The 23,555-nt window shown below is 46.8% G+C and overlaps 2 protein-coding genes and 1 non-coding gene across 8 annotated transcripts in view; 1 reads left to right on the top strand and 2 right to left on the bottom strand.

Annotated features, from left to right (window-relative positions):
* The window catches only part of LOC120866428 (dynein intermediate chain 1, axonemal), a 68,896-nt gene extending 59,100 nt beyond the window's left edge, over positions 1-9,796 (bottom strand). For 2 of the 3 annotated variants that reach the window (XM_040244159.1, XM_040244175.1), the window contains exon 1: positions 9,408-9,669. In XM_040244159.1, the coding sequence (XP_040100093.1) occupies positions 9,408-9,461 (54 nt within the window). In that variant the 5' untranslated portion in view covers positions 9,462-9,669. Of the gene's footprint in view, positions 1-9,407 lie in introns of all 3 variants that reach the window. The other variant, XM_040244165.1, reaches the window with a different exon arrangement.
* A 108-nt stretch (positions 9,797-9,904) lies between these two features.
* The window catches only part of FAM219A (family with sequence similarity 219 member A), a 60,926-nt gene continuing 47,275 nt past the window's right edge, over positions 9,905-23,555 (top strand). For 3 of the 4 annotated variants that reach the window (XM_040244151.1, XM_040244132.1, XM_040244122.1), the window contains exon 1: positions 9,914-10,252. In XM_040244151.1, coding sequence (XP_040100085.1) covers positions 10,193-10,252 — 60 coding nt within the window. In that variant the 5' untranslated portion in view covers positions 9,914-10,192. Of the gene's footprint in view, positions 10,253-23,555 lie in introns of all 4 variants that reach the window. The other variant, XM_040244142.1, reaches the window with a different exon arrangement.
* TRNAG-UCC lies at positions 19,817-19,889 on the bottom strand. The gene has a single exon. It is a non-coding gene; the product is annotated as a tRNA-Gly (tRNA).

The raw sequence follows: 23,555 nt of genomic DNA, 5'->3' as shown, positions 1-23,555 counted from the left end.
TATGTTTTCCACCAAATTTAAGAGATTTTTGACAATTTTTTTTTTTAACTACTTTCCCTCTCCTCTTCTTCCTTCTGGGATTCCAGCTACTTGCAAGTTACAGATACAAATACGACATATTCCCACAGGTCACTAAGGCTCTTTATTGCTTCTAATCTTGTTTTTCTCTGTTTTTCAGACTGGATAATCTCAATGGTCTATCTTCACATTTACTATTAGGAGAGTTCTGATATTTATTTTTCTATTGTTTCCATTTTGGAGGCTTAGATTCCCCATTCTTTAAGTCAATACTTTTTTTTAGTCCATAAATGTATTTTAACAACTGCTTTCAAGCCATTGCCTACTAATTCCAACACTGGATATCACTGGTATCACAGTGCTCTCCTTTGGCTCTCTCTCCCTGAGCCATGATCAAGAAATTGACCCAAGAACTTCCCTGGTAGTCCAGTGGCTAAGGCTCCATGTTCCCAGCGCAGGAGGCCCAGGCTCAGTCCCTGGTCAGGCACAATGCAACTAAGAGTTCATGCATGCCACATGAACTAAAGATCCTGCATGCCACAACTAAAAGAGGGCATATGCTGCAACTAAGACCCAGTGCAGCCAAAAAAATGAATAAGTATTAGTTCATTAGTTATACATTTGAAAAAAGAGTTTAAAAAGAGAAGAAACTGACCCAATGCCGAAAGCAAAGATAAACATGTAACTCATGTTTGGGTGTTCTCCTTCCCTTAGGATTGGGCGGGTACCGAAACCAGCTGCTTCACATATTGTGTCCAGGATTACAGGCTGTTCATAGTGAGATGGTGAGTCCAGTATGAAATGCTCCATCATGGCCACAATATATTTCCTATGTCAAGGTCTGTAAAAGTTATGCATAGAGTGTGATGCATTTAAAAATTCATGTAGAAATGTGCTATTAAAAAAAAAAAAAACCTCTTAAAGTAAAAGGCTTTTGTAAAGGACAGAACCTTTTGTAATGTAAATATCAGCCCTGAATGGAAGCAACCAGTTGGAAAATATCTGAGGCCCTTTCCGAACAACGTATGAGAAAGACTTATCAGAAGCAATGTAGAAATTACTCTCAATAAAGCAGGTTATATCCTGCACAGAAGGAGCCAAGGAAAGACCATACCTCCTTCTAAGGGAAATTGCCCTGCTTCACAGCTTTGGCTCCTTAGAGAGTCATAGGACCATATCCCTCCTTGATACAGCCTAGCGTGAACAGGTAAGCTGGAGACAATCAGATTTCTTCTCCAAGGGTTTGAATTGGGACCACAGAGAGAACTGGTGGAGGGATGTAGATACTGATGGAGACGTTTTATGAGACAGAAGAGGCCAGAGTAGCCATGATGAGCTGAAAACACAGTAAGTAATGAGGGAGCTGAAACCATAAAAAAGTTGACTGCTTGGGAAATGAAAATAGGGAATGAAATATAGTTGCTAAGAAAAGTAGAGCGGGGACTTCCCTGGTGGTCCAGTGGTTAAGAACCTGCCTTGCAATGCAGGGGATGTGGGTTCAATCCCTGGGCAGGGAACTAAGATCCCACATGTTACGGAGCAACTAAAGCCCATGTGCCAAAACTACTGAGACCTTGAGTGACAACAAAAGATCCGGAATGATACAACGAGGATTCCACGTGCCTCAGCTAAGACCCAGTGCAGGCAAATAAATAAATATTAAGAAGAAGAAGAAAAGTAGAGAAGCTATGAGAGACATGGAGAAAGAAATTAGTACCAACATCTGTTTCAGAACAAAGAGGTTTCTGAGTCTAATTCTAGGCTATTTATGTATTTATAATATCTACCCACAAACCCCTAAAATATACACTTTCCTCTTCACCCATCTCACCTTGTTTTTGAAGTAACATATGTGAGCCTCTATTCTTCGCCACTTACAGAGCTTAGCTAAAGGCACATATATTGTGCCTTACAGTTTTCCAGGCTCATAAAGGGCAGAAGTTGGATAGGCTCAGGCATTCCAGGCAGAGGGAAAAGAATCATTAACAAAGATGCAGGGACCTGGATCCAAGTGTCTGTCCAGGGATTAGCAGATTTGTCTTATCCATTTGTATTCCAATTTGTTCCAAAGCAAGATTTGAGGCTGAATGTATGACACATGGAAAAAATAAGTAACTGAGAAAATGGATGTCTGATAGGAATAGAAATAGGAAAAGAAGGTTAATATCAGGAGTGGGGTCCCTAAAAAAATTAACAGAATTGGGTGTTTTGACTAAAACAAAGAAGGCATGAGTTGCTTCTTCTGCAGGCCTACAAGGAAAAGTTAGCGTTCAGGGTATTGCAGTACATACCTTTCCATCAGACTTCCAGGGTGGCACTAGTGATAAAGAACCTCCCTGCCAATGCAGGAGAGGTAAGAGATGTGGGTTCAATCCCTGGGTCGGGAAGATCCCCTGGAAGAGGGCTTTGCAACCCACTCCAGTATTCTTGCCTGGAGAATCCCACAGAGAAACCTGGCAGGCTACAGTCCATAGGGCCACAAAGAGTTGGACATGACTGAAGCGACTTTGCATGTATGCGCACACCTTTCCATCAGTCATTATTTACTCACCCACTAATTCATCCAGTCATTATTTATTCATCCAGTATTTATTAAGCATCTACTATGTACCAGATGCTAGGATGGCAGCTAAAGAAGAATAAAAGTTGAGTTGGTCCCACTCCAAGGATTCTCAAATCTAGGAAATGAGCTAAACGGAAGACATAAACACACTACCAGAATCCAGAGACTCTTTGAACAGGACAAAGTATTGTGAGACACAAAGCAGGGAAACCAGTTTGATTAACAGCCGTGTTTTTTGCTCACTTCTTCCATACCACTCAGTCTCAGCAATTGGGAAAATTGAACACTTCATACCAATTTCTAGCTGGCAGAAAACAATTTCATATGGCTTGTTCACAGCTGGAGCCAGAGAACCAAAATTATTCTTCAGCATCTGCTTGCAGGCTGCAAAGCCCAGGGATAAGCACAAGACACCTCTACTATTATTATTCAACTACCTGGCAAGTACTGAGTACTAGCAATGTGCAGTAAACGAGGTGAGGGGTAGGGGATGGGGGTGGAGACCAAGCTCTGGCCTCAAATGCTCCCAGCTGTTTTGTAATCTGATAATTGGGCATGAAAAACCTCAGACCATAGCTCTGAAAATAGCATGACTGCAATCATAACAAAATGGAACAACCACTGGCAAAATTTATTTTCTAGTTATCACTTCCAGAAGGAATTCTGTAACACAACTAGAGAAAGAGAAGAGAAAATTCTTTCAACTTCCTGTCACTAAGCCTCTGAATTATCCTCATCTACATCCATCCCTTCCTCCTTTCTCCTTTTCTGTTACAAAGTGTTCCACCCCTTGGCCACAACTGACACACTTCCACCTCCTCAGACACTTGGTTCTAGTCTTCATTTTATCTCTTTCATCTTCAACTTCTCTCTGTTTCTGCCAGGCAAATGCCTCACCTTAGCACTTAATATATTCAAGCCTTCATTTCATCTGAAAAAAAAAAAGAAATCCTGTCTACATGGTCTTTATGCCTTCTTAGCTCAATTCCGTCTGCTTTTTATCTCTCAAACTGTCTCCAAGATCTTCAATGACTTCCTAATTATCAAATCCAATGCTGTGTCTAGTTCTCTTCATTAGCAGATGCATCATGACTGACCACATAACCAGTAAGCACTCTGCTCCCCAGAAGAACATTATTCTTCCTTAGTCTTCTAATCTCTCTGGTCAGTTCTTATCCTACATGTTGGACCTTTGTCCAAACCTTGAATCATGGTGTTCCTTCTAGAAATCGTCCCTGATTCCCTCAGAATCAGTGTTAGGATCACCAACCACAGGTTTCCACTGCGCCAATGCTACTTCCTCAGCTGCTTCCCATAGTTCATTTAACAATCATTCGTCAAGAGCAATGGCCACTGTGCTAGGAGCTGAGAATACAGCTGTGAGGAAAAACATCCACAGGCCCTGCTCTCAAGGCCTCACAATCTAATGGGAGAGACATACACTAATAAAATAATTACACAAACAAGTGAATAATTACACCCTGGGATGCATGCTCTAGAAGAGAAGATCACGGACAATGAAACTATAAATACAGAGAAAACTTCACTCTCTTCATTAACAAGGCACAGACCGTTAAGGTGGTTGTGGGGGCTGCTGTTTGGACCAGAGTCTTGTGAGTGAGTGCAGCAGTGAGGGAGAGAGGGCATGGAGAATGTTCCACAAAGAAGGGACAACAAAGAACTGAAGTATAGCAATGACTGGGGAACAGTGGTACAAGTGAAGGCTTAGATACCCAAGCAGGCCTCAGCCCATATAGGCACCTGAGGGTTTTTTTGTTTGTTTGTTTTACCTGAGAGTTTTTAAAAAAATTCGTCCCTCTTTGGGACTTCTCTCATGGTCCAGTGGCTAAGACTCCAAGCTCCCAATGCAGGGGGCCAGGGGTCAATCCCTGGTCAAGGAACTAGATCCCACATGCTGCAACTAAGACCCAGGGTAGCCAAATAAATAATAATAATAATAAATAAGATAAACAACTGGTTCCTCTCCTAAAAGAAGTAGGAAGTCACTGAAGGGTTTTGAGTGGGGGGTGGCATAATCAGATTGACAGTTGATCCCTTGGTATGGTATAGAGAATGGATTGGAAGGGACCTGGGTAGATGAGAGGAGTACCGGTGATAAAGCTTGACAAAGCTTTTACAACTGTCGAGGTGAGAGATGACAGTAGACAGGGCTAATGGGGTGGCCATGAATAGGAACAAAGTGATCTGATTCAAGAGATTTAGGAAGTAAAGGGGCAAAGTCTCAGATCAAGGGCTCGAAGAAGAGATGAGGATGAGAATGTAAGGATGTGAGGAAGCAAGGATGACACTGAGAAGGGTCACAAGAGGAAGGATCGAACTTAGGACAAAGAGAAGTGTATCAACTTGCCTCCGATTCTGCTCACCTCCTCCTGTCCTTTCTTCTGTGGCTCCCAGGCCTAGTCATCAGACTCAAAATCTCTGAATCATCTAAGACTGTCTTCTGGCCTTGAAACTCTTGCCCACTTACCCCTACCCTCATTACACCTCATTAAGATCAGTATTTCTCAAAGTATTGTCCCGGAGGGGCTTTTGAAGAGATCACAAGAAGTGATGTAAAAAGGCAAGACTTTTCTTTGGTTCCTACAGGCAAATGATGCAAAATTCCAGACTTTTGATTTTTTTTTTATGGTAACTGAGTTATAAAAGAGTACTAAAACTTGTTAGTCATAAACTAAAATTAGCCTTTAACTGGATTTCACAGAAGACTCTAATTCAGTTCTCTGCTGAGGAGTCTGGCTGCCAGGCAATGTTTGGCAACGATGCAAAATTCCTCTTGCATATACACATGCAGCCAGTTGGAATTCTCGAAATTTTCAGGAAGGACACTCTGTTATTGGGGTATTACCAGTGATGTTTTGAGCTGGTCCTGGTTTATGGTGCCTGACGTTCATGAATTTTAATTACAAATTATGATTCATGGAGCTTCATCATGATCAATTTAATATGCCATGGTTATTTGATTAACCCTCTGGAATAGAGGGGAACATGTCTCTGACCGTATTTCCTGCCACTTTCCTCCTCCCTTCCTCACTGATCCAGAACATGTGTGAGCAAGCTCCCATCTCAGGAACTTTACACTTACTATGCCCTCTGTCAGGAATGCCTTCCCCCCAGAATATCACACAGTTAATTCCTTCACTGCCTTCAGGTCTTTCTCAAATGTCACCTCTATGAGCCACTGCTTCCCCCCGTCTCCCCTGCCAAACCACTATGTTGAAACCATAATATTCTGGTTCCCTGAACTTCCTATTCCTTTCCCTGCCTTATTTTTCTTCAGGACACCCATCATCATCTGACAAACAATATATTTTACTTATTTGTTTATTGACAATTTATCTCCAACTAAAAGATAAGCTCCCTGAGAGCAGGGTTTTGTGTTTGTTTTATTTGTTGCTATATCACCAGTGGGCTTCCCTGGTGGCTCAGTGGTAAAGAACCCGCCTGCCAATGCAAGAGACACAGGTTCAATCCCTGGGTTGGGAAGATCCCTTGAAGAAGGAACCCCCTGAAATGGCAACCCATTCCAGTATTCTTGGCTGGGAAATCCATGCACAGAGAAGCCTGATAGACTATAGTCCATGAGGTTCCAAAAGAATCCGAAACAATTTAGTGACTAAACAACAACAACAAATATCATCAATACCTAGAACAATACCTGGCATATAGTAGGTGCTCAGTAAATAATTGTTGAATGAGAATATTTATATCATCAGCATTTTTGTCCTCAATTTCCAACGCCCAGCTCTTAAAGCATGGGTACATATATTTCAAATCTGAACCATTCACAGCCTTACTACCAAAGCAGATATAAATATAAACCCAGAAAAGTGTGCTTCTACAGTTACAATTCCTTGTTATCACTCCCCACCAGTCTCCTCATCCAAGGCTCACCCTTTTCTAGCCTTCAAACTCACCCAGATCAAAATTTCCAAACAACAATTGGAAGCATTCAGAATTCATATTCTACCCATTTTCAGGATTTAATATATTCCAGGCATTGTGCTAGGTTCAGGGGAATCAACAATGAATGAGACAGACATGATCCTTGACATCAGAGTTTTGACATTTACAGTCTAGTAGGGATATCACTACATCCTGCCTCCAGAAAGGGACCTTAACCCTTGATAGGAGAATATGCTGGGCAAACTGAGATGTGATGTATGAACAGGAGATTAAGGAGAGATTTGGGGCAGGTTGGGATGGGGCAGGTGGCAGCAGACAAAAAGACTGTACCAAGCAGTCAGAGGAAATAGCAGTGTCAAAGGCTTAGAGGAGAACAACAGCATGGATGTCATTTTCCAGGAAGTGAGGGCAGTTCCGGTGTGGTGGAACTGAGGAATCTTCACAGAGCAACGATGAAATCTGAAATCAGGTGGGTAGCAAAGGTTAGACCTGCCAAGGCCTTCTAGGCCATACAAAGACATTGGACTTTTGGGACTTTATTCTGAGAGCAAGAGGGAGCCAATAGAAGACTTGATCACTGATACAAACAATGGAGTTTAAATTCTTCTCCGTCCCCTGACAAATCCAATCCTGACCTTCCCTCTCCACTGCAGGCCTCCAAGTCATAGCTGCCTCCTTCCTGAAGTTTCTCTGCTGCTCCAACCTGCATACCTCTCTCCCTTTCAACCCCAGGGATTGCATCCTCCCTTATCTTTATATGCCCCTGTTCTGTCTCCCCCACAGGCCTGAGTTTCCAGAGGACAGGGACTTCTCAAGGTTCTCTAGGTTGTCCCACACCCAGTTCATAAATGACTCAGGTTATAGGCCTCATGGAGACAAAAGAGTGATGAATATAACCTAGCACAACCCAGCTTCTGCTCACATCCCACACAAGTATATTTACCCTGTTCTAAAACAACCTTTCCGTCCAAAGCAGCAGCATTGATGTGTGCAAGGCCAGTTGACCCATGTTTCTGTCTCCTGTTTGCTGTCACCTCTCTCCACTCTCAGTTTACCTAAAACCGCTAATGTCTCCCCTAATGGACTGGAGAAACTGATTCCCAAGCTTGTTCAAACCCCTAGAAAAATCCAATCTAGTAATTACTTGGGGCTAGGAAGTTGGGGAGAATGGACTGGGATGAGGTACAAGGAAACTTTGGGGAGTAGAGGAAGTGTGTTATATCTTTATTGTTGTAGTGGTTCACAACTGTATAACTTTGTAAAATCTTGTCAACATATACAACTAAAATGGTCCATTTTGTTGTATGTGAACCAGTCCTCAGCAATGCCAAATTTAAAACAAACTGCATGTATATTATGGGTCAGCAGCCCCAAGGATAGTACGAGTTTCAAAACACAGTTCAACCCTGACATAAAACTAGGGCAAGGCCATACGGGAAAAGCAGCCTTTCCATAGTTTCAGAGATCTAAGAATGGTGGGCGCACCTGCTGTGGAAGGCCAGGTGAAAGAAGCAAAGGAGACCGGGCAAGTAATATGGAGGGGTGCGTGCTAAGCCGCTTAGACGCCACTCCATGGACTGTAGCCTGCCAGGCTCCTCCATCCATGGGATTATCTGGGCAAGAATACTGGAACAGGCTGCCACTTCCTACTCCAGGGGATATTCCCGACCCAACGATCAAATCTGAGTTTCCTGCATCTCCTGCATTTGCAGGCAGATTCTTTACCACGGTGCCACCTGGGAAACCTAATATAGAGGAAGTCAGACCCAAATATGTAGAGTCATAAACAGCAGGCACACAGATACGGTCTCCAAATCTCAAAATACCTAGGCCTGAGATATTATTTAAGAATAAATAAATAGGAGCCCTGCTTCACAAAGCAAGAAACTGCATATTAATTGTAAGACGATGATTCGTAAAGTGAAAGTGAAGTGAAAGTCACTCAGTCCTGTCTGACTCTTTGCAACTCCATGGACTATATATAGAGTCCAAGAAATTCTCCAGGCCAGAATACTGGAGTGGGTAGCCTTTCCCTTCTCCAGGGGATCTTCCCAACCTAGGGATCGAACCCAGGTCTCCCGCATTGCAGGTGGATTCTTTACTGACTGAGCTATCAGGGAAGCCCGATAATTCGTAAAGAGTTTGGAAAAAGTGATCCTTGAAGAATTGAGTGGCTTCGTCACAGAGAGCTCCTCAAGAAGCTGGGCCTTGCTTCTCCTCCCAGGGTGAGCTGGGTGGGTTAAGAAGGGTGACTCTTAGGTTTCCTGTGAGAAGAGATGACATCTGTCCAGGTGGCAACAAGGGCAGTCTGGATGGGCCAGTTTGGAGTGTGCAGTGTGTGAAAGGAGATGGGAAAAGAGCTTCTTTCCTCTTTGTCTGAGTGCTCTCTCCTCACAAGTCTCCCAACACAGAAGACCTGAAGCATACAACCCCATATAATCTGTGTCTCTCTGTACAGTTCTCCTCCACTTCTTTTGTGAGCTCCCGAAGGCCTGTGTCTCCACCTAGTCCAGCACTGGGCACTCAGAAAAGGACGGGAAAAATAAATTCTTTGGGACAAGACTGTGAGGGCAATGAGGAACATATTGGTAAGAGAGGGGGTGGGGGCTTAAGGAGGATGGGCTGGTCAGGGTGGGTCATGGAGTGAGGGAATGGAATGGTGAGAGGAGGACAAGTGAAAGAGTGGTAGGAAACAGCAGTGCGGGGCAGTGTGGGAGAGGAGGCTAGGATTAGTGGAAGAGAGCAGGACCCGGTCAGAAGTCACTGGGAACACAGGCCAGGAGTCACAGGGAGAAAGTCAACAGGGAAAGGAAGATGAAGCGTCAGTAGCAGAGGTATGATTGGTGGTCACTGGCAGCGAAGGTCAGAGGTCATCAAAACAGAGCAGGTCGAGGTGTGTTACCTGCTTACGAGGAGGCGGTTGTTTGTGGGGCATCTTTGAAGAGGCAGGAAGCATCTCAACACTTGGACCGCCTACAAAACGCTCCTCTGCCTGAGGACAAGAAGTTTGTCCGTCCCCTCAATAATGCACACAAAATCCAGATTCTTTTTCACTTCAATTCCCAGTCTCAGAGGTTCTTTGGGGACAGCCGACGTTGTGGGTCCTCCGCGCCCTTGCAGAAGGGAATCGCCTCCTCCCTCGACGCGGTTACCCAGCAACTAACCAGCAGCCAAGGCGCAGGCGCCTCTGATGCCCCTCCCGGCTCGAGGGGAAGGCGGGGCTGGGCGCGCGGGGAACCACCGGCTCCATTAGGCCCCGCCCCCTCAGGCAAGACGACCGGCGGCCGCGCCACTAGAACTCCTGCATGCGGGAGGGACTCGGTCTCCAGACACCGCCTCCTCATGAATAATGCAGGATTCAGGCGGTGTCCCGGACCCGGAAGTGGAGTTGCCGAGTCACCGCAGTGGCTGAGCTGCTGACAGGAGGCGGCGGCGGAGGAGGAGGCGAGGCAAGACCTGCGGCTTTGCCCTGCCACTGACGCTGTAGCGCTAGGCAAGCCGACGGAGCCACGCCGGCCTCAGCCCGCCTGCAGATCTCCTGCCCCGCGACCAACCCTCCATCTGCCCGACTGGTCCGGGGCGGCCTAGTCTGCACCACCCACCCGGCACCTGGGGCCGCCGCCCGGCGCGGTCCCCGTCGGCGTCCCCGGCCGCGCCCGGCCCCCGGCCCGCTCGCCCGCCGGCACCATGATGGAGGAGATCGACCGGTTCCAGGTGCCCACCGCGCACTCGGAGATGCAGCCGCTGGTGAGGGGGCGGGCGGCGGGCAGGCCAGGGCCGGGAGGGGGCGCTGCCGGAGGGGGAGGGAGGGAGTCAAGCCTTGGGGACTGTGCGGACGCCTCGGATGGGGTAGAGAGCCAAGAAAACGCATCGCCGGGGGAGGGGGACTTGTAGGAAGAGAAATCCGTGGGAGAATATGTGGGATGACAGCAAAGAGGCCTGTAAGGGCGGAGAGCACTGTCAGCGGAGGCAGGCCGAGGGAGCTACGGGGAGCGCCGTCGGATGGAACTGAGCGGGGGCGCAGTGGTGCACAACGTTAGTGGAGGCCGATAGCGGGGAAAGGAAGGGAACTGTCATGGGGCACCGCCGGAGGCAGGCCCAGGGGGCGAGGATGGGAGGTAGGGAGGCGTTTAGACCTAGAGGCCTGTGATGCTCAGAGCGGGGGAGGGGGCCAGGAGCAGTCAGTCTGACGGACGCGAATAGGTTTGTAGAGGAGGAGGGGCCTGCCCGACAGTTCACTGGCAATGGGTGGGAACGCGGGGCCCGGGCCGAGGACCGGTAGGGGGACGGTGTCCATGCAGGACCCGGGGATTCGGTTCTTCTCCGGAGGAGAGTGCACGCAATCTAGGCTGGGGATGCTGGAGCCGGGAAGAGGAGAGCACGGCGGCGAGATGGAGAATCCAGAGCTCAGATGAGAGAGCTCGGAAACGGCGGGAGAGGGGGCGGGGCCGCACAGGAGCCGCCTGTGCCCACCGGTTCGGAAGAGCCCGAGCATCCTAGGCCTGCGTGCTGGGAGTCCTTGCTGGGCTCCGATCCTGCCCGCGGTCCGGGAGTCAGGGAAGAATGATGTCATCGCTGCCGGCGCGGAGAGGATGGAAGGGGGAGGGCCGTGCACGGAGGCTGGCCTGGGAGAGACCATTCCCACTGGGGTCGGCTCCCCGTGTATACCTGACTGGCTGGTACATTTGCCCGGGGAGACACGCTGAGGCCTAGCGGCGGCGTCTCTTCTACTGATATAGGGAGAGGGAGAAGGAGGGGAGTGCCTCGGCTCTGTTCGCTTTGCTTTTCCTTCTTTCCCACTTGGAGTCCTGGTGGGAGCTGGAAGGAGGCAAAGCAGGCCGAGAATCTGAAGGTGTGAGTGAGGTATTCTCTGAGCTCAGGTGGAGCTGAACAGAGCTCTCCAAGTCTTGAAGCTCTGGGGTTCCTAACCCTCTCCCCTCTGTGTTAAGTGAACGTGAGGAACAGATTCCTACCTTTGCCGCCCCTCCCCCACCCCGACCCTGGCTGACAGATGTGCTTTGTGGCATTCTGAGCGAGTAATGTGTACATTACAGCGGCCAAGACAGACCTTGACAGGGACCCATGACCTACTCTAAGCCACACCTTTTGGAGATGGTAGAGGGAATCATTAGAGGCCACCTGGCAGGAGATGTGTCGTTTTTTCCTCCTTTCCTGATGACTTAGTTCTAGGAGCCCAGAGAAGTTCTACAGAAGTGTACAATATTAAACGGGGGAAAGAGATGCTGATGGACTTTTTTCCTAGCCTGATGCCATTATTGGATTGTTTGAGGGCCAGAAAATCCTGGTAAGAAGTCTGTCCCATGAATCTGAAGAACTTCAGGCTGGGCTAAGAGAATGTTCCTTTCTGGATTATCCTTCCAGCCAACCTGGCTTGTCAAGCTAGACTGCCCTTCCAGTTCTTATCTAAGCAAGAATCAAAAGGAGGGCAGATGAAGGAGCAGAGGAAGAGATCCAAGGCATCAGAAGAGAGCAATGAGTTGGTTCTTGCCTCCTATCTGGGGTTACTAAGATGGGAGGCAATAGCTGTTTTCCAGGGAGCGGGGAGAAGGAGGGGGTCACCAGGCTCCCCGGTCATCCCTCATGCCTCTGTTATTGAATGAAGTTATCAACAATGGTTTGTTTGAGTGAGTAGTGTCCTCAAAAGACTTCTGAACTATTTCTGGCCTGTGTGGCTCCAGAGTAGAAGTGCTTCTGGCAAGGAGGCAGTTATCAGAAAAACCCTGACTGACTTTAGATCTTTTCTTTAAGGCTAAAGGAGCACTTCTCTGCAAGAGGATACTTTGTTGAGGCTGAATCTTATGGAAACAGCAATACAGTCATCCCCCATTCAGGGGTCATAGCCATTGCCCTGCATGTCTCTACCTCCCCATCTCTGTTCCAACGTCAAAGTTGAGGATTCCTAGAACTCCTTGAGCTTCCCAGGTGGCGCTAGTGGTATAGAACCTGCCTGCCAATCCAGAAGACATGAGACGTGGGTTTGATCCCTGGAGAAGGGCATGGCAACCCACTTCAGTGTTCTTGCCTGGAGAACCCCCATGAACAGAGGAACCTGATGGGCTACAGTCCATGGGGTTGCAAAGAGTCGGACACAACTGAAGCGACTTAGCACCCATGCGCACACTCACGGAACTCCTTAAGTGCTCTTTGTGCTATTGAGACCAATAAAATCTCGTGTGGAGTTTCCCCAAGAGTCTTCATTTCGGGGCATAAGGAATAAAGGTGGCATACTGCAGAAGAGAAGAGCAGAGTAGCTCTTTAGGGGTGTTTGGGTAGACCGTGAAAACCAGGGCCTAAGACTCAGCTGTGACCTAGTTCATTTTTTGCCATTATTTATTGAGACCTCTAGGAAATCTCTCTTCTCTGGACTCAGTTTTCCTATTTATGAAGTGAAGACAAACTGTTTCTTTGAATAATACTTCCTTGCTCTTCCAAAGAATATCATAGCATCCTGATGTCATTGTTCCAGCAAATTCATTCACCAAATACTTGGTGAGCACCAGCTCTATTCCAGGTACTGCGCTAGGTACTAGGGACACAGTGGTTAGCAATACAGATATAGTCCTGACTTCTGCAGTTCACATTTCCACAGAAGTTACTGTTCATGCTCACCCTCCTCAGGGTGAGGCCCTCTGAAGGCAGAGTGGGGGCTGTCTCCTTAAATCCTGAGGGAAACAGGGCAATACTGGCGTCAGTATCATTGCCGCTTCAGGACCAAGCTGTACTTACTGACAGTAGCCTGTCACATAGGGTTGATCAGCAAATAACCCTATCCCACCCTGGAGTGGCTAGAAGAATCCAGGGGCTATTCCTTACTTGGAAAGATGAACTCTAGATGGAAAACATCTTTTTTATTTTACTTGAAAGAGAAAATTTCACTTGAATAGGAGGCCTAGGGGAGTGGCAGGAGCTGGGAGAAAAAGCGCAGCCCGCAGATCTGGGTGTTTCCAAGGTGCTAATTTAAGCATTAGTTCCCTGTGGGAGGAAGAGGAAGAGGTCCCTGTTCTGTTGTTGGTGCTGCTGTTGCCACAGCTGCAGGAGCCTCCTGTCCCAGGTGGGAATTTGCCTGAAGGGAGTCCCCTCCCTCCTTTCCTCATCACACCAGTTGTTTAATTGGTGTGGCTGCGTCTCTGCAGCTGAACCAGGCCTGGGCCCAGCCCTGAGAGCTCTGCAAGCTCTGTCTCTTTATGAAAGGAATGAGAGCTCCTCTTGGAGACCTAGTCCCTGGGTTCCTCTCCTGCTATGTCTATCTCCTAGACACTCCTGAGTGTTTCTGAGCACAGATTTTCCCCGAGAAACTGCCAGGGACAGGCACACCTTGTATGTCAGTTCTGTGGCCAAGCCACACACTACAGTGATCTAGAGAGGCTCCCAGCTGTCCACAGTTCACTGTTGAGCAGGTGGGTTGAATTTTGGCTATTGTTTGTATCAGCAGCAGGGATAGGCTCTCTGGCCCTCTTGTCTGTCTGCTGAGCTGGTTGGTACAACCTCACAGTTTATATGTCTTCTCTTTGACAGTAATTGGAGAGGAAGAGATTTGGTGCAAAAAAAGGCGGGGTGGGGGGTGGCATATGGCACCAGGTGGAGTCTCTGTGCACTTGAGAGAAATACTAGTCTAGCCTCACTGAAACCCAGCTTATCCATGAGCACATTTGTTTAGTTCATGAGCATATGCTCAGTTCCAGGTACTTTATAGATAAAGACAAGTGAGATCTCTCTGGGGGGTGGCCAGGAGAAGGCTGGGCTCAAATGGCTACAGAAAGGTTTTAGATACTTGTTAGGAATGGGTGGAGATCAATGGAGGGCATTCCTGGAAAAGAGGGATACCTCCCAGGGGGAATGCTGAAGTTCTGACCCTTTGACCACGTGAGATTGGAAAAGAGTTTCAGACTCCTCCTGACTCCTGGCACTCAGGGATGGGGATGGTCAGGACATTAATTTAATGGGTGGGCCACAGCAGAGGGAACATTGTAAAGCTAGCAAGAAGCCACTATGGAAAATCAACCTATATATATTCTGTGGTTGAGGCACCTTAGGTCACCTCCTTAAATCCATAGGAAGATGACTCTTCAGTTTAAGGGTGGATTCTCCTAGTGGTCGACGTAGCTCATGACCCAGTAGCATTTCTCAGGCTCTGAAAGAGGCACACCCTTCTCTCTCTTCCTGTATTGCAAAGTGAGGATCAGGTTTGCTTAGACCTCCAGCTCCTCCCTTATTGCTCATCTCCTCAGTCAACAAACTGCTGCTGCTGCTGCTAAGTCGCTTTAGTCGTGTCCCACTCTGTGCGACCCCGTAGATGGAAGCCTACCAGGCTCCTCCGTCCCTGGGATTCCCCAGGCAAGAGTACTGGAGTGGGTTGCCATTGCCTTCTCCACAACAAACACTAACAACCTGCTTTCTACTAAATGTTGTGCTGGGCTCAGTAGCACACCCTCTTGCTCCAGAAATGGATATACACAGTCAAGACAGATCGAGGCACTCGGGGTAATGAGCCCTGTAAGAAGTAAGAACCAGGTCCACCAAGGCCTCTCATCTAGTGGTCAAAGAAGGCTTCACAGAGGAGACATTGCCGAACGGGCTCTTAGAAGAGGACCAGAAACTTGGCAATATTGTCAATATTGGCATATTTGTCAATATGAGGAGGTGAGGACAAGAGTTCCAGGTAAAGACCATAAAGGAAGGATCAAAAGGATGCATTTGAAAAACTGAAGGCTTATAGTTAAGGAAATAACATGACCAAATTTGAATTTAGGACTGTCACTCTAGCAGTGGTTGAGAGACTGGAAAAGGTGAGACTGGAGGTTGGGAAACTAATATGAAGGTGGGAACAATAATAATCTGGGCTTCCCTGGAGGCTCAGACAGTAAAGAATCTACCTGCAATGCAGGAGATCGAGATTCAGTCCCTGGATTGGGAAGATTCCCTAGAGAAGGGAATGGCTACCCACTCCAGTATTCTTACCTGGATAAGTCCATGGACAGTGGAGCCTGCTGGGCTGCAGTCCATGGGATTGCAAAGAGTCAGATACAACTGAGTGACTAACACACACAATAATAATCTAGGCAAGAAATGATGAATGCCTACACTAAAGGAGGAGAGGAAGGAACATATATACAGATACAGTACCTATTTGGAGGTAGAGTGGAGAGGTGGGGAGTCAAGGATGACTCCCAGGTTTCTGGCATGGATATCTGGATGGCAAAGAGGTACCATCACCACCCAGGGAAATTTGAAGGGTCCGTGTACCTCTTGGCTTCAGGAACTGCTTGTATGGGGGAAGACTGCTTTGTTTTTCCCTCTGCTTTGCTGCTGAAGCTGCAATCTTGGGGTGATGGGGGACCCAGGAGTCCCGAAAACCTGAAGAGCAGAGTGACACTGGCCCCACAGCCTCAAAATGATATGGAGAAATGCACTCATCTGCCAATGAATGCTTTCCCTCTGTAACCTGCTTTGATGGATGCAAGTGAATTGGTGGCCGTGAGGAGCCATGGTTGATTTTTTTCTTCCCAGCAGCACTTTGATATAGGAAAAATAAAATTCCCTGTTGGTTGTGAGAGTGTTTGATGTTGCAGTTTCTGGCCTTGCCTTGCCTTCTACCATCATTCTGGTCAAACCTCTGGTTTTCTGACTGATTGGTTCACTGATTTCTTCTAGAATAGTTGTATGAGTTATCGCTTCACTTGCAAGAGTCAAAATGGAAAGGAATATATATACAGATGTTCCTTGGCTGTCATAACCTTTCTTCTCTGAGACCAGCCTGGAAAGCTGCGCCTGGTGTAGGAGCAGCACCCAGGCTGCCGTCTTCTAGGCAGGGTAGCAGGCTTCTGGGTTCAGATCGCTCCAGGGTGAGCTGGCTTCTCAAAACACCCTAGTGTAGCCTCTGCAGAGGGGCATGTGGCACCAGGAGGTTACCTGGCTCCATGGGAGCTGGGAGACAAGCTGAGTCATCTCCAACCCCCAGCTGCCTGCTGCCCTCGACTGACTATGGCTCAGAGTGAGCAGAGCCTCACTTGAACCTGATCAGCTTCAGGGACCCTCCACCCTCTTTGAGAGGGCAGATGGAGCCCTTTGTCTGGAAAGCAGACATGAGAGATTCAGCTGCTTCTTCTTTTTAAAAATATTTATTTATTTAGGCTGTGCTGGGTCTTAGATGCGGCACATGGGATCTTTAGTTATGGCGTGTGAACTCTTAGTTGTGGTATGTGGGATCTAGATCCCTGACCAAGGGTAGAACCCGGAATCCCTGCATTGGGAGCACAGAGTCTCAGCCACTGGACCACCAGGGAAGTCCTGAGACTCTGCATCTTGGCTTAGCTGCTTCCTGTCTTCCAGCAGAACCCAGAAGAACTGGTGCAGGAAGCCCCAGAGGAGGCAGGAAGCAGAGAATCAGGCTTAGGGCTAATACCCAGAGGTGCTAGTTGAAGGAAGCAAGAGGTGTGGCTCAGCAGACTCTCAAGTCATTGTTTCCTAAGGAGACTGGTGGGAATCTGGCCGTCTGGGTGGGAGAAAGGAAGGAAGGAAGGAGGCAGAGCTGGGAGCAGCTCTGGATTTGGCTTGGTTCTGCAGTTCAGAAACTGGCACATGACCCAGAGGCCTCACCCTGGAGCAGCAGAGTAAGCTCCTGCTTTTAGGGAGGGACTCTGGAGTGGGGAAGTTGTCTAGGAAGAAGGCCCAGAAGGTCTGGCCTGAGGAATGGGTAGGTGGGGACTGTAGAAGATCCCTCTACACTTTACATTCTTAGGAACCAGTTCAAGCAAATATATACTTGTGTTTGTTGTTGTTATTCGGAGATGTCAAATTAAGGATCAGAAGGCTGTGTCTCTTGAGGGTGAATTTTAAGTTTCTATAATGATAATAATGTATGTGAGTGTGTATACAAGTAAGAGGGGACTAATGGCTATAAAGGGGGCTTCCCAGGTGGTTCAGTGTTAAAGAATCCTCTTGCCAATGAAGGAGATATGGGTTCCAGCCCTGGGTCAGGAAGATCCCCTAGAGGAGGAAATGGCAACCCACTCCAGCATTCTTGCCTGGAAAATTCCATGGACAGAGGAGTCTGGTGGGCTACAGTCCCTGGGGTCACAAAGAGTCGACTGAGCAACTAAGCACACACACAACAGTGGCTATAAAGAGTGTTCTCTGAATGACCTTTCTAGCCCTAAGAAGTATTAAGTATGACAAGAGGCTACACCCAGGCACAAATGAGCCCAGCTACTGTGGTTCCTGGCCTGGTTTTCCCTGTTTTCATCACCAGACTCTTGGCTGTCATAACCAGAGTCCAACCCATCTATCTATTTGGAGCAGTACCTGAAGGAGTACTTTAACTAAGATTGATTGAATTAATTGCACCAAACTGTGGTGTGAGAACCATATATATTTTACAATGTAGTTAACTTAAACATAATTATGTGTAAACTATAAATGATTTATAGTTCCCGTATTAATTTCCAGTTTTATCCTTACAAAGGAATTAATGAAGCTCTCAGGCAAGCCTGGCTCAGACCAGCATTTCCTATAGTACATTCTTAGGAATATTAGTCCTTTGAGATACTTTATGGGGGGGATAAAAGAGTCTATAGACAAATTCCTTTGGGAATCTATACACTCTATCCTATCACAATGTTTGCTAGCATTTTAAAGACTCTGAGAAGCCCTGCAATAAAGAAACCTTTCCAGCTTTGTTTAACCCAGTGTTTCTCAAGCTTATGTAACTATGGAACTTTTTCCTTATTATATCTATTAACATCTTAACAGAACCGTTGTGTTTTGTGGAATACTCTTTGGGAAACTCTGGCTTAGAAATTAGTCTTGTGACTTCCCTGGCAGTCCAGTGGCTAAGACTCTGTGCTCTCAATGCAGGGGACCCAGGTTCAATCCCTGCAGGTAACTAGATCCCACATACCAACATACCACAGCTAAGACCTGGCACAGAACAAATAAATAAATAACTTTTTAAAAAAGAAATTAGTTTCTGTTCTGATCGAGTCTAGGTTTCTATTCTTCCAAGCTCTTCTGAGCCTATTTTATAAGCCATACCATTCAGCCTCCTGCTAGTTTCTAATAGGATGTTGCTGCTTTATGTGAGGATCTGAATTGGTTGCAATCAGTAGGAAGTTCTTAGTGAACTTTGGTCAGGTATGGAAGCAAATATCAAATGCCTAGTTTTTTCTCAAGATAATGCTAAGGCGGGGGGTAGGGGTTGCTTTCCTTCAAGTCCCTCTACTAAATGCTGCTTTGGTGAAACCAGCAAATTTTCATCATTAACTTTTCTTTTTTTTGACAGCTTCACTGAGATATAAATTCATATACTGTACACTTTACCCATTTAGTATTTTACTTTTAACTGTGGAGTGGCTGCTGCATGCCTCAGTTCTGTTCACACCTTATTCCAGTGCCCACTGATTAGTCCCAGCTGCCTGGAGCATGTGTTAAGGTGAATTCTGAGACTAAGTCCTGGTTCAAAGAGAAACAGTGACCTGGTTGAGCTCTCATGTCTGCCATAGTCTTCAGTGGGGGGATGCCAGTTCTAGTGTTCTGCTTGAAATAACCTTGCATCGTCATAGCCATCCTAGGCAAGCAATGCAGGAAAGGAATTCTCCTGGAGATGGTAGCAGGCTTAGCAATCTGTTTCACTGAGGGCTGGAGTCTTAGGATATAGCTCCTTAAGAGATGAATGGAGAAAACTGATCTTTCCTACCCTGATCTTCAGCATGGGTTTTTGAAGTATTGACTTGATAATAAAGGTAACAAACCTTTGGAAATAAATAGGCCACATAAGACGGAATAGCCTTGACTCTGCTGAGCAGATAAGAGGGGAAGAGAGGCAGATTCAGAGAGAGATCTCATAAATATCTCATGAACGGTTGGCCACGCTAAAGATGAAACTATAAGCCCACAGCCAAAGGAGCAAGAAGAAGAAGCAGGCTCCGAGAGGAAATCCTTAAGCCAGCAGTTATGGGAGGGGAGAGGCCGTACTGTGGGCTATACAGCCTTAGCATTCTGTTACCCAAGCTAAACAGGCTTTGTTTCTTCCTTCTACCATTTTCCTGGACTCTGGTTTCCAAATCTCTAGTCATCCTAGCTGCTCCAGTGGGCGCTTTTGAGTTTCCCACTCCTGGCCATAGACACAGACCTCTTCATGTGATCTGACCAAGTATAGATAACTGTGGGGCTGCCACCATTCATAACACTGGTACTGGACTTCTCTTTATTGTTGGTGGAAGTTTTATGATCATATTTAATGGCTGTACCTGTTTTTTTTGTTTTGGCCCCACCACATGACATGCGGGATCTTATTTCCCTGACCAGGGATCGAACCTGGGCCCCTTGCAGTGGAAATGCAGTATCTTAACCACTGGACTGCCAGGGAAGTCCCTGTACCTATTGTTATATTGAGCTTAGGACACATCTGAAATAGGGTAGCCCTTTGCCTAGTAATGTAGAACCAAGGCAAGAACGTGCAATGAAATCTTAGGCCAGGCTGCTGCTAATATAGATAAAAGTCCACAGGGGCTAGTGAGGTAGTGGTTTCATACTTAGTAGAAACTATGCTGCCTGTGTGTAACATGACTCATGCTCAGAGATGGAGCTGGTTGAATTCAGCACCGTGGAATTTAAATAGGAACCTAGGTGAGGGTGTGTGAGTGGGTAGACTAGGGTAGACCTTCAAAGAGAGCTAGTGCTATGTGGACAGATGCTTAATGGAAGTCCACTGTGTGACACAGCCACCAGACAAGCTAGTGTGCTATTAGGCTGTGTTTATAGATTTGTGGAGTTCAGGTCCTGGGAGGCGAGAGTCCTACTCTGCACTGGTCAGCGCGGTCCAAATGCTGCATCTGCAGCTGATGTTATCCTTCAAAAGAAGAAAGGACTGGAAATGAAAGGAGTCAAAACCATGTCCTGTGGGAATAGTTGGAAGAACTGAGGCTGTTCAGCTGGTAAAAACAAAGCAGAAAAAGCAACAGTTTCAGAAAAAGCATTTTAAGGTTTTCAAATGCCTAAAGGACTAGAGTTAAGGAAGGAAAGATGGATAGACTTCATATTACCTGTGGCTTCACAGGGAGGAACCAGGGCCTTTGGGTGGGAGCATGGACATGCTTCTGCCTCTGGATTCCATTGCCTTGTGTTTCCTGTGGCAGCAGTTCCTAAATGGGGCCAGAAGCCAGGCACCTAGAAGACACACTGCTCTTTGCAAAATGCCACACTCTCTGTAGAGCAGGAGCTAGGAACAACATTCCAGCATTAAACATGACTCTATTAAGTGTGTGTGATATAAACATGCCCCCCAAAATTCACTGTGGAGCTTAGTATGAGCAGCACTTTCCTAGTTGTCTGTTATTAAGTGTTTTTAATCTATCCTATCTTTCAAGGTCAATCAAAAATGCCATGTTTTCCAGGTATTCTTTCTTCTCCTTCAATAAGATATGAATCTCCATTCTGCCTATCCTGTGGCCTTAATCCATTGTCTTTGTGTGAAGTTTATGGGTACAATTGTCTTATCCTTATCTTGGATTCCTTGTTAAGGTAGATGCAAAGATGTTTCCAAAACACCTGAACCCCACCTTGTGCAATAGATTGGGAAAATAATTTGTGCCTACATTACAGATGTGCCAGCAGAATTCCACAAAGATAAACAGACTTGGCCATTGCCCAGCTAGAGGTTGGCATGGCTGAGACTAGAATTTGGGCATCCTGACTCTCAGGCCCATGTTATTTCCCTCACAATCTGAGCTTAAGTTCTTCTGTATCAACTTAAATTTCTCTGCTGGTTTTTAAGGCATCTATACTCTTTTTCCTTCCAGCTGGCCATACTTTCTACCGTTCATGCCAACTTTCTTCCCAGTAGGTCCAGCAAGGCCCTCCCTTCACCTCCTCTCATCTATTGGCATCTTAAGGCCTCCTCTCCTATTAAATATTCTCTCTCCTCTCCTTCTAAGCCTATTCCATTTTTTCCCATGCTTCAGAAATCCATATAAACTCTTCTTCCCCAGAAAGCCTTCCCTGACTGTTGTACTGAGTTCTCAACCAATCGTCAAAGCTTCTAACCTCTACCATGTAACTTGATACACATAACATCCTGATTTGCAGTGTCCACTTATGATGCATTGTGAGTCTCATCACCCAACTCCCCCTACCTCCCCACCCATTTTTAACTCCTGGACAGATAGCTTCTACTCCCAAAGCTCACAGTTTGGCAAAGAAGAAACTTGCTCTCATGAAACAAAACTATAGAAGACTATAGCTGCATCCTTTAAAAATGAGTAAGAGTGGGGAGGTTGCGAGGTGATTCTAAGGAAGGGAGCAGGAGAGACCCAGAGGTGGATGACTAGGTGGAACTTCATTAGCAGAGTATATGGAACATGTAGGGAATTATGAGAGATTCAGGGGTATACATGAATTGGGATACTCATTTGTGATCCAAAAAATAGCTTTTGAGCACCTCAAAACACTATACCGGACCCAAGGAATGATATGGTAAATAAAGCAAACATGGGCCCTGCCTTTATGAACTGGCAATCCAGTGGGAAAGAGAGATGTCAAACAGATAAGATGCACAAACAAAATCACAGTGATAAACTATGACAAGAGAGAGAACAGATAGGAACAAGGTAGCATGAGAGAAAAATAAAGCTTCCCACTTTAGATTGGGGGTGTCAGGAGAGGCTCCCGTGAGAAAGTGATGTTTGAGCTCAGACCACAGGATGAGAAGGAGCTTGAGTGCTCTGACAAAGAGTGACTTACTAGGACTTCCCTGGTGGTCCAGTGGTTAAGAAACTGCCTTGCAGTACAGGAGCTGCAGGTTTGATTCGTGGTCCAGGAACTTAAGATCCCACGTGCCACGGGGCTGTGCTACTCATCCTATTGAGCCCGTTTGAGCCCATGCAGCTTCACAGCTAGAGAGAAGCCCACATGCCACGACTAAGACCCACCACAGCCAAATAAGTGAATTAGAAAAGAGAGATTTAGGGGCTTCCTTGGTGACTCAGTAGTAAAGAATCTGCCTGCCAGTGAAGGAGACATGGGAAGATCCCTGGTCCGAGAAGATCTCACACGCCATAGAGCAACTAGCCCATGCACCACAGCTATTGAGTCCATGCTCTGGAACCCGTGAGCCATAGCTACTGGACCTGGAGAGCCTGGAGCCCATGCTGTGCAACAAGAGAAGCCACCTCAGTGAGAAGCCTGAGCATTGCAACTGGAGAGCAGCCCCTGCTCACCTCAGCTAGAGAAAAAATGCCCGCACAGCAACAAAGACCCAGCACAGCCAAAGACAAATTAATTAAATCTTAAAAAAAAAAGATTTAAAGGGCACTTATTTGAAAAAAAGTGAAACATGGAGGAGTCAATCCAGCCACTCCCCTGTTGATGGCACAGCTGATGATCGCGCTGCCCACTTCCCTGTTGGTGGCACAGCTGATGATCGTGCTGCCCACTTCCCTGTTGGTGGCACAGCTGATGATTGCGCTGCCCACTTTGTTGTGAGGCTGGAAAAGCTATGAATAGAGTTGTGATGTGTAATATTTAGTGAGCAAAAACAACTTAGGTCTGCTGATGAAGAACTCCTACCTGGGTCTTCCACCATTGGATGACTTGCATGCATCCTCTTGGAGATGAAAAAGTATATATCAGGAGTATATATCAGAGGGTGATGAGTTCTTAGAGGAAGGGAAGAGTGTTAACCTCGATGTCCAGTTCTTTGTCTGTCAGGCATGGGGTTCACATTCTCCTTAGCACAAAAACCAAATGCTACAAGCTGTTCTGCCCAGGGCAGGCGTGCCTCTGGTGGGAAAGTCAGCAGTCATGTTGACATGTTAATTGCAGCAGCTGGTGAGAAGGACCTGCACTGGGCCTTCTGCAAATCCCAAAGGGGTTCTCTGAGGATTTCAGCTTCCAGAAAGTCCTCTCTGATCTCAGCAGTTCTGCTGCTTCCAGCCCTGGCTCAGAGGAGGTCATAAACTTAGAGGATAATGGGGATCATGATGTAGGAAGGTGGTGGTGGCTGGTAAGTAGTTTGGGGAAGAGGAGGGAGCATTAT

Source organism: Oryx dammah, unplaced genomic scaffold (genome assembly GCF_014754425.2).
Source record: "Oryx dammah isolate SB20612 unplaced genomic scaffold, SCBI_Odam_1.1 HiC_scaffold_1, whole genome shotgun sequence".
Lineage (NCBI taxonomy): Eukaryota > Metazoa > Chordata > Mammalia > Artiodactyla > Bovidae > Oryx > Oryx dammah.
The sequence above is the reverse complement of the archived record's forward strand: the minus strand, read 5'-3'. Positions and strand labels throughout refer to the sequence as shown.